Source organism: Prionailurus viverrinus, chromosome C1, assembly GCF_022837055.1.
Source record: "Prionailurus viverrinus isolate Anna chromosome C1, UM_Priviv_1.0, whole genome shotgun sequence".
NCBI lineage: Eukaryota > Metazoa > Chordata > Mammalia > Carnivora > Felidae > Prionailurus > Prionailurus viverrinus.
In genome coordinates, this window is record NC_062568.1 from 117640187 (window position 1) to 117650053 (window position 9867).

The 9867-nt window shown below is 41.3% G+C and overlaps 1 protein-coding gene across 4 annotated transcripts in view; it reads right to left on the reverse strand.

The window, feature by feature from the left end:
- The window catches only part of LRIG2 (leucine rich repeats and immunoglobulin like domains 2), a 64888-nt gene extending 57918 nt beyond the window's left edge, over positions 1 to 6970 (reverse strand). For 2 of the 4 annotated variants that reach the window (XM_047872647.1, XM_047872649.1), the window contains exons 1-2: positions 6352 to 6491; positions 3007 to 3183 (exon numbers count right to left, since the gene is read on the reverse strand). Coding sequence is in view for 1 of the 4 variants with exons in the window: in XM_047872646.1 (XP_047728602.1) it covers positions 6352 to 6590 (239 nt within the window). In the remaining 3 variants the exon portion in view is untranslated. Of the gene's footprint in view, positions 1 to 3006; positions 3184 to 6351 lie in introns of those variants that run through there. The other 2 variants (XM_047872646.1, XM_047872648.1) reach the window with 2 other exon arrangements.
- Between the last annotated feature and the right edge of the window lie 2897 nt (positions 6971 to 9867).

Genomic DNA, 9867 nt, shown 5'->3' on the forward strand with positions numbered 1-9867 from the left:
GGCAATTAAAAGATTTCAAAGGCAAATATAGGAAGCTACATAGTTGGAAAAAAATTTTTAGTTTTTGTAATACTGATAAGTCTCAATTTTTTAAAGTAATCAAAAACCTGATAAGCACAAGAAGCACAGAAAATCATTTTAATTGGACTTTAATTGGATTTTTAATTAAAATCTTTGTTTCCTAGGCAAATTACATAATAGGTGAAGGAAAATCATTTTATAGTTTATTAATAAGAGATCAATAATCCAAGAAAACTTTGACATTCTAGTTTTACATCAATAATAAATCTATTTTATTTAACCTTAGCAACTTGAGCACACATAAAATTCCTGTTCTGCAAATATATAACCAGTTTTCTAATATCCATTCAGCTTTTGTCCTATATTTTTGCTTCTTTCTTACTGTGGAACAACCAGTCTGCCTTAGAATAAAATTGCTTTTTTTCCCTAAACAAAAACACATTCTTCATACGTTGCATACTCTGCATACAAAGTTGTTTTGCTTTATTCTTACAGTTTCTAGTAGTTCTACCTACATGTACTGATCACAAGTTTTAACCATTAATAATCTTTCTTTTACAGAGAAAACTATGAAGTAGACAAGTACGGTCATGTATCAGTATTCTGTAGATTAGAAAATTTATGAATATACAATTTTACAATTGCTAGAAGCATGATTCCTCACAATATAATTTTTCAATGTGGCAAGCAACGGGTTTACTAAGAGATCCAAGTATCTTAGTTTCTACACCACATAGAAACAAGATACCAAAAATACAAACCCAAACTTAGGTTCAGTAATGAATGTCTCAACAGTTTATCTTACTTAGAAATGACCTACATTTATTTTAGGCAGATAGTAACACCAAACTAAACTAGCCATCATCTCAAGCTATTTCCCTATTAACTATTTTTATAACACATGCATAGAAGGCAAGCATCACAAAAGTAAAAAACCGAGAAAGATTAAATATACAGTCTTTCCCCCCACCTTTTTTTTTTTAACTGCAGTGCTTAACATATATCAAGCAGTTCATTTTTATTGTATGTTTTATTCTTAGTTTGGAATTATAATTTTATAATCTTAAATACCTAGTAGAGATTACATAAACTTGACTAGTAAGCTTAGGTAGAAGACAAATTATTTTCTGTATTATATTTAATGCTGACAACTCTGAAGACATGCCTGTTTTTATTTTACCAACGATTTTCAAAATAGCTTTATTTACAAAAAAAATTATCCCAAATCATGTGAACTTAATTCAGGAATACTTAATTTATATAAGTGCCCATTTATCTCTAAGGCAGCTTGAATAGAGCTCCTTTTTAAGGGATTTTATAAGGTAATTTGGTAATACCATCCAAAGGTGTAAAAAATACAACACATCTACAAGATACATACATATATACATGTAAACACACATACATACAGACACAAATAGAGAGCTATTGTTTTCAATCTAAAATTTTAGCCATGCGTTAGTAAAACATAGTAATACAAATTCACTGGTTTATATAAAATAATTAGTTCTTGCCTTTTATCCACTATTTTTTTTTAATTTTTTTGTTTATTTTTGAGAGAGAGAGGGAGAGAGTGCACTCATGTGGGAGTGAGGGGCAGAGAGAGAGGGAGACACAGGATCCGAAGCAGGCTCTAGGCTCTGAGCTGTCAGCACAGAGCCTGACGCAGGGCTCGAACTCATAAACCGTGAGATCATGACCTAAGCCATGCTCAGATGCTTAACCAACTGAGCAACTCAGGTGCCCACCACTTTCTATTTTTATACAAATTGTGTTTCTGGAAAATGTCAGGCCATATTAATGTTACTTGTTTACCAATTGTGTAAAGACCACCTTTAACATTTTCCCTTGCAGGCACCTGGGTGGCTCAGTGACTTAAACATCCAACTTCGGCTCAGGTCATGACCTCATGTTTGTGAGTTTAAGCCCCTCATCAGGCTCTGCGCTGAAGCTCGGAGGCTGCTTTGGACTTTCTGTCTCTCTCTCTCTCTCTCTATGCCCTACCCCCGCAAGTGCATGCTCTCTCTCAAAAATAAATAAATAAACATTTTAAAAGAAAAACAAAAAAAAAAGACCTTCCCTTGCACTGATATGTAATTTTATGGAGGCTGTGGACCAAATTTCAAGTGGGTGACCAAGGAAGACGTCTAGCAGCTGTCTGGATATCTCCAAAACCCATCCAACTGGCCAATTTCCAGTCTATTTCCAATTAGTCTTTTTCCTTTTCAGCTCAAGTAGTTGCTTTTGGGGGCCCCTAAGTCCCCTGAAGAGTCCCCAGTGGAGGGCAAGGGGCCCAAAATTCAAGTGACTATAAAGACTGAAGTGGAAAAAGTTCTGACGGGGGTAGAGAGGAGGAAGGAATTTGGAAGGGGATCTAAGAAAGGATTCAACGGAACTGGAGGGAAGACTGAAGGTGGTAAAAGGAAGAAGGAGGAGCAACAATGGGAAGGGAGAGCTCTTTGAAAAGCCATTCTGGGGCCCAAAAGAGGCCAATGAAGTTCTGTATTATTCTCAGCAAAAGCATCCCAACAGGAATGGAAGTAGACAGCAATGGCAGAAAACATAGTAGGGGTTCAAGAAGAGTATTTGAGTCAACTGAGAAGTTCCCACAGAAGAGGCAGGATCCACAAAGAAAATTATGAGGTGTTACTGAGAGCCAGGAAGACAGACTTCCAGTGCAAGGAGTTAAGGAAAAGAAAAAAAAAAGAAGAGATTTCCAGTCTAGAGAATCAGAGAATAATCCTCATTGAGGGAAAAAAGAGCCAGGAATAAGAGATTTACAGACTGATAGGCAGCTTTCAAACGAAGAAGCCTAGGACTCCAACCTAGCTTCTTAAAAACAGCTGTTTGCTTGGTACTCTAACTGAGCCTCTTACAGGGGACAAACATGGGACTCTAACCCAGTCTCCAGCCTGTGTTTATCTGGGACTCCATCCCATTTTCTAGGGTATACTCAGACTGTTAACAATCAAAATCTGTCCTTACCAGCTTCCACGGACATTTGTCCGGAGCAATGGTTCAGGAGTCGGACTCACCAATGGATCCCCGAACAATCAGTCAGGAGTGAAGATAAAGCTTTCAAAGGTACACACTTAGGGTCCTGGGTGAGAGGTCTGGGGGTCCAATGATGAATCTGATCCTATCCAGTTTGTGGCACCAAAACTGTTAAAAGGAAAAAAATATTCAATGATACTTGTTGAAGCATGGTAAGGAAGACTTTGGGGGATGGTGAGGCTATGAAATTTTGTAGTAGGGGAAGGAGATTGGACTCAACCCTGAACACTGCATGGGCAAGAGGGATCTTATAGCTAAGGTGAAGGGTGGAGTCAATGAATGGAAAACTATTAAGAGGAAACATGAGGGGCCGGGGGGCTCCAACAGGATTCTTGCTGAAGATAGGCCAGGGCAATCAGACATCACCTTTACGATGGTGTAGAAGGAGGAACCCAATTAGGCATCAAGGGGGAGTGCTTCTTGCTAAACTGACTTAGCAAGGTTCTTGCTAAAACCGCATTTTACAAGGATGTGTACGTATGGCCCAGGAAAGGTTCAGAGGCCTGATTAAAGCCTCAAGTGAAGAGCTTTTGTCACCTGTTTCTTCCTTTTATTCCACACATAATACTCCTGACACCAGACATGTGGGGGTTTTTTCTCCCACACCAACCAATTCTAGACACCAGCTGCAATTCAATTGAATTCTGACACTAACGGGAGTTACAGACCTCATGACCTAAGAGCTCAGTCTCATAAGACTGTCCCCCACTTCACACACCAATCACAAGAAGTGGGTCTCCATGTTACCTACAACTTGTCTGACTTGGTTACAATTGGGAGGTTCCCAAGACCCCCTCACTGATTGAATCACTTGCTAGAACAGTTCACAGAACTTAGGAAAACACTTACTTACGTTTACTGGTTTATTACATAAGAAAGGATATGGTAAAGAACACAGATGAACAGCCAGACGAAGAGATACATAAGGTGAGATCTGGAAGGGTCTGGCACAGGAGTTTCTGTCCCTGTAAAGTTGGGGTGTGCCACTCTCTCAGCATGTAGACATGTTCACCATCCTAGAAGCTCTTCAAAGTCCACACTTTTGGGATTTTACGAAGGCTTAATCATACAGGCACAAGCAATTATTAAGCCCCTCTCCCCTTCCAGGAGAATGGGGACAGGGCTGAAAGTTCCAAGCTTCTAATCATGGCTTGGTCTTTCTGGGGACTGACCCCATCTATCCAGGAACTTACCAAGAGTCACCTCATTAAGTCAAAAGACACTCCTATCACCCAGGAAATACCAAGGGATTTAGGAGCCCTGTGTCAGGAATTAGTCAAAGACCTAAGGGTTAGAACAGAAGATGCTTATAGAGCTCTTGTCATTTAGGAAATTACAAGAGTTTCAGGAACTCTGTACTAGGAACCAGGGACAGATACATGCATATTTCAAAAACCAAGATTAATGGATTTCATCTATAATCTTTTTGATGATGGCCACAAGTTTCAGCATTTGAGTCTGAATCACTTATGTATTTACAGCATTATGTCTACTTTGAACACTCAAAATTACATTAAAAAAAACCCCATGTGTACCTGGTGGTTTTATAGCTGAAAGCAATTACTGAAGATGTTACATTTCTCAGTTTAAAACAGCACAATGCCATCTTTTAATATTCCAAGAGTTGTTCTGCTAATGTAAGACTTCCATCCAATTACACTTCTACAACAGAATTGCTCTCCAAGGCATTTTACTTCAACTGAAAATGTCAATTTCATTATAGGACATTTAAAATTTGGGGATGTCATTTGGCTTTAGGAAATTTGTCTAGATTACACAGAAATCAAACCCAAACACAAACTAATTGTACCTTACATAAAACTATTCCCAATTATTGTTTACCTACCAATGGAGGATCTTAAAAGTAAGCCACATTTTTTTCAATTACAGCTAAATAAACTTGTGTTGGTTTTAAACCTGCACCAGATAATCAGGTAGCTGTTCCAAGAATTTCTTAGAAAGAGGCACTTGCCGCATTACAAAAATGCTGTGCTAGGTTCAATTCAGACTATGCTGCTCACCGATATCAATTTTTAAATTTAATCTGGGTCAACAGAACCAGAATTAGCTATAGATGCCACTATCATAAAAACAACAGAAACATCTTATTTTACGACAGATCTATGCTACTACGACAGTTGGTTATTTAAGTTACCTTAGTTTTCTCAAAGAATTCCTGAAATAGCTTTCCTTCCTATCTATCTTAACCTATTTGTAAATGTCTAATTACTTTAAACAGCAGCAGAGAGATCTATTTGTATTCTACTTCCAAGGAAAATCCAAATAGTCCCTCATATTTTAATTGCACCTCAAACTATACTTTTTTGTGACACTTCTTTTAGAGAAGACTCTATTAGAAGTCTGTCAATTAATAAATTCGGTGCTCAGTTAGCAGCAGAGAAATAACTGTATGTTAGTGGTTAAGAAACCCCATAATTGCAGCATTTAATACCTACTGTTGCTCCTAATGCCACCAGGCTGACTCAGACTAATGAGCTCTCCAGGTGCCACTGTCTAACACAGGCCTGTCAAGATGAGCACACAGCAGTGGAGTCTCCAGAAGAATTAATCCAATCACTGTACTTGTTTGTCACGCATAAACAAAGAGAACTGATTTTTAGGTTCTTTGCCACAAAGAAATGCACTGAAAACAATTAAAGTAACACATGATTTGGGAAAGAATACTCCTTCCCTTCTTTACAGTGAGTCCTGAATTAGATTTTTAAAACGCTACTTATAAAGGTATTTGCTCAAAGTGTTGGATCTCCTAAGCCATGATGTTTTAACCCTGTTAAGCATCAAAACTATGGCACCAAATGTGCAAATGCGAACTAGGGACAAAAGGACCGTTCTTATGTCATTGGCGATCGTGGTTATCAAATCACGTACCTGGGGAGCATTCAAGTTGAGTTACACACTGGATGATGCAGCCCAAAGTGGGCGAGGATCCCCAACCATCCAGAGTCAAGGTCGGTGCCCAGGTCCAGCGAGCCCTTAACAATATCCCCTTTCCAACTCCTCCCCAGTGCAGGAATCACAAACTCCCTGGCCCCAAGAATCTTAATTAACCCTGGTTTTCGTGCTAATTTTCATAACCTTAACTCCAGGGTTTTTAGGCTCCCACCCCACCTCAAAAAAAGTTCACAACAGTATAATGGCATTTTTCTTCAGTACTTCAATTCGCAACCGCGACCTTCATCCAACTGTGTCTCCCTCCTGTCCCCTTGGAGAGAGAGCTCCCTTTCCTTTGGATCCCCGCCCGGCAACTCTACTCACAGGCTGGCAGTGTCGGGGGGCAGCGGGCTCGACAGCGCCCTCCAGCTCGGCGCTGGTAGTTTCCTGCGACTGCAGTCCAGCAGAGGGATGCGGCAGGAGCAGGGCGCGGGGCAGAGACCTGCCCGAGCGGCCGGCAGCAAGAGGAAGACAGCCTGGGCGAGGAAGAGGAGCCGGGAAAGCGGTCCGGACCGACAATCCAGCAGCGGCTCCTCCCGGACGCCTTGGGGCGCCGGCGCCATTTTCCCCCCGACCTGGACCCAGCCGAGAAGAACCGCCAGCTAGAAGAGACAGCTTGGCGGAGACGTTTGGTGGCTACGCTGCCACCCCAGGGCCCGGCTGTCGCCTGTACCCTCTAAAGGGAAAAGAGGGGCGGATACGGCGCAGCAGTGGGGGCGGCGGCCGAGGACACACGGCTGAAGCCCTACGGACAACGCTCCTCCGCCCCGCCCCGCGACGCAACGTCTTCACGCACAAGAGCCAACCAATCGGTGCCACACAAAGAGGTCGCGTCGGGGGCGGGACTCCGCGAGGAGGTGGAGCCAGTGACAGGGAGTTTCTTAAGGACGACTTTAAAGTGTCCGTCACTTTGCAGCTCCTCACTGGGGTTCCGCCGCTGGTCCTCCACTGGAGGGCGTAGTGGCTCCTTAAGAGGAACAGCGGCTAAAGCTCTGCGAGTCCCAAGTCCTGATTTGAGGGATATCTACTATGGTAATAGAAAAGGATCTTTTTTCTGGACTCCAAGGGGAATGATAGAAGGGCTACCTTCCAACTTGCGAGCACTGAAAGGGCCCTGGAACTTCCACCTGGCATTGGCCTCCAGAGCCCAGCTGGGGCCACCGCTGCCCGCTCCTGCTTGTCTGCAGCTCCTGCAGTCCTGCAAGTGGGCGGCAACTCCTTTTAACTCGAAGCGTGTTATCACTACGGGTTGCTGGACCCCTAAGCTCCCGAAGGCAGAGGCCCTGTTTATTCATCTGTGTACCTCCAGCTTCTGTTTAGCTTGGAGTTTAAGAAATGTTGATGGGACTGCACCTGCAAGGCATGTCTCTAAGGAAAATACTCTTCTGTTTCAGCGAAGCTGTCCTATATCCTCACATTCAGAAAAGCAAGTCTGTGTGTCTATGTGTGTATCTCTCTCCCTGCCTCTCCCCCACTCGTGCTTGCTCTCTTTCTCTCTCAAAAATAAATAAATGTTAAAAAAAAAAAAGGAAAAATTCAACTGAGTAAATTTGAAGGTCTAGTTGGCTTTATACAACATTCATGAACGAGGATGCATCCCACCTAGCAAGTTAAAAAGAGCTCTGAGCTGTACAAAATGGAAGGCTTTGTAAGCAGAAGTTAGCAGAAAAAAGAAGTTTCTAGCAAAAGGTCACCCTCCTTTGGGGGGAAAGTGGGATCTAACAGGCACATTACCTCACTAGTGCTGACCAGGTAATTCCAGACTGACTGATTAAAAGTCACAGTCCTGGGAGAGGTTGAAACTGAAATTAGGCTAGGTATTTAATCTTAGTTTGCTGATATGGGGCTTAGCACAAGTGACTCCATTTTGGATTTGTTATTTCTATTTCAACACCAGTTACCTGGAGACAGAGGCAGGCTGGCATTATTATAGGTTTTCTGACTTTTACGAATTAAAAGGCTGAGCAGGTTAAAAAAAAGTCAGAATGCCTAGGGCATACTGTTGCTCTAGAAAGTAACTGAAATCAATCTTTCCATGGCAGGTTTGGAGTCACAACTATGCTTTTAAAACCCTTTTTCCATTTTTAAATTGAAATATTTCTTGGAATCAAAGACATATCCAATGCTCCAATCTAAACTAAACTTTTAAAATCAAGACAGCAGGGTGAAACTCACTCTTAGTCTCCCTTCCGTGTCTGTTGAACATGCTTCACAACCTCCACTAAGAAATTGGGCATAGGCAGGAGTATCTTAGTACCTGTCTGGATTATAGTTTCAGAGCTTCTCTTTGGGCATGATAGAAAATCATGCTCTCTGTCCTGTGTCCTCTCCAATAAATTGTACAGTTTACACCATCCAGGAGTCCCTCCCAGCCCTTAATTCCTCCTGCACATTATTTTTTACCATTCTTATATAGCACATATGTGCATCTTATATACCTCTGTATTCCCCATACAGGCTAGCACAGTACCTGGCATATAATAGACACTCAATAAATGTATGATATGTGAAAAGATGATGACATTATTTTACTCCCTACTTGATAAAATGACCTACATTTTTTTCTTTTTAAACTTTTAGTATGGAGGCGCCAGGGTGGCTCAGTTGGGTGAGCGTCCAACTCTTGACTTCAGCTCAGGTCATGATCTCATGGTTGGTGAGTTTGAGTCCCACATCGGGCTCTGTGCTGTTGGTGTGGAGCCTGCTTGGGATTCTCTTTCTCCCCCTCTCTCTCTGCCCCTTCCCCACTCTCTCTCTCTCTCTTTCAAAATAAATAAACTTAAAAAAAGCTTTTAGTATGAATTTTTACTTTACAGCAATAAAAAGAATCATAGAATAAGCCCATATGCCCAACTTTACTAAATAATGTGTTTTTAATAAAGTTTAGTGACCTGTTTCTCATTAACAATGGAATAAAGAGTTTTTATATTTATTGTCCTAAAACTGTCTAATTAATCCTTGGGTGCCAAGTACCTGAGCAGAGTTTTTAGAATTCAGTGTGCCCATAAGCTAAGAATACCCCAACTCCAGACTCCTAAAGAAAATGGCTCACTTTGGATCCCTTGTTGCAGATGTTTCTATAAACACCAGACTTTTGTATAAACAGCATCCCTTAAAATTTAGCTGCCCCATCTCCCCTTATCTCAGGACTTGGCTCTTTGCTAAGTCATAGCTAACTAATCTGGCCAATTCTATTCTCCTAAACTAGAGATCCCAAAGTTACTCACACTTTCCCCTCTTTCTTTCCTCCCACATCCAGTCAGTCACTGGGCTCTATTGATTTCTCCTAAGGAGTGTCTGAGATCTTTCCCCACCTCTCCATCCACACTACTCTTGTCTCTGTTCAGACTTTCCTCTCTCTATGGGTATTAATGCAATAACTTCTGAACTCATCTCCTGTCCTCCATTTCTCCCCTCTGTCAGAACTATTTTTCCAAAGAATACTGATATAGGTATGTTGTTAGCTTCTCCCTACATAGAAACATTTGAGCCTGGCTGGCTCAGTTAGTAAAGCATGTGACTCCTGATCTTGGGGTTGTGAGTTCAAGCCTCACATTGGGTATAGAGGTTACTTAAAAATAAAATCTTAAAAAAAATTTGTTTATGTTCCCAGTGGTTTTTATTTTGTTTTTGATATTTCTCCCCAATGTTTTATAATGAAAATGGATTATTTCAGAAAACAGGAAAAAATATTTTTTTAATTAATGACTTCCCATTGACTGTAATATCGAATTCCAAATTCTTGTTTCTACCATTGAAGATTCCACAGTCAGGGCCCAAACTAACTACCTCCCACATTTCCCATTACCTCCTCACCATCTTCTCCATATTCCAGCCACA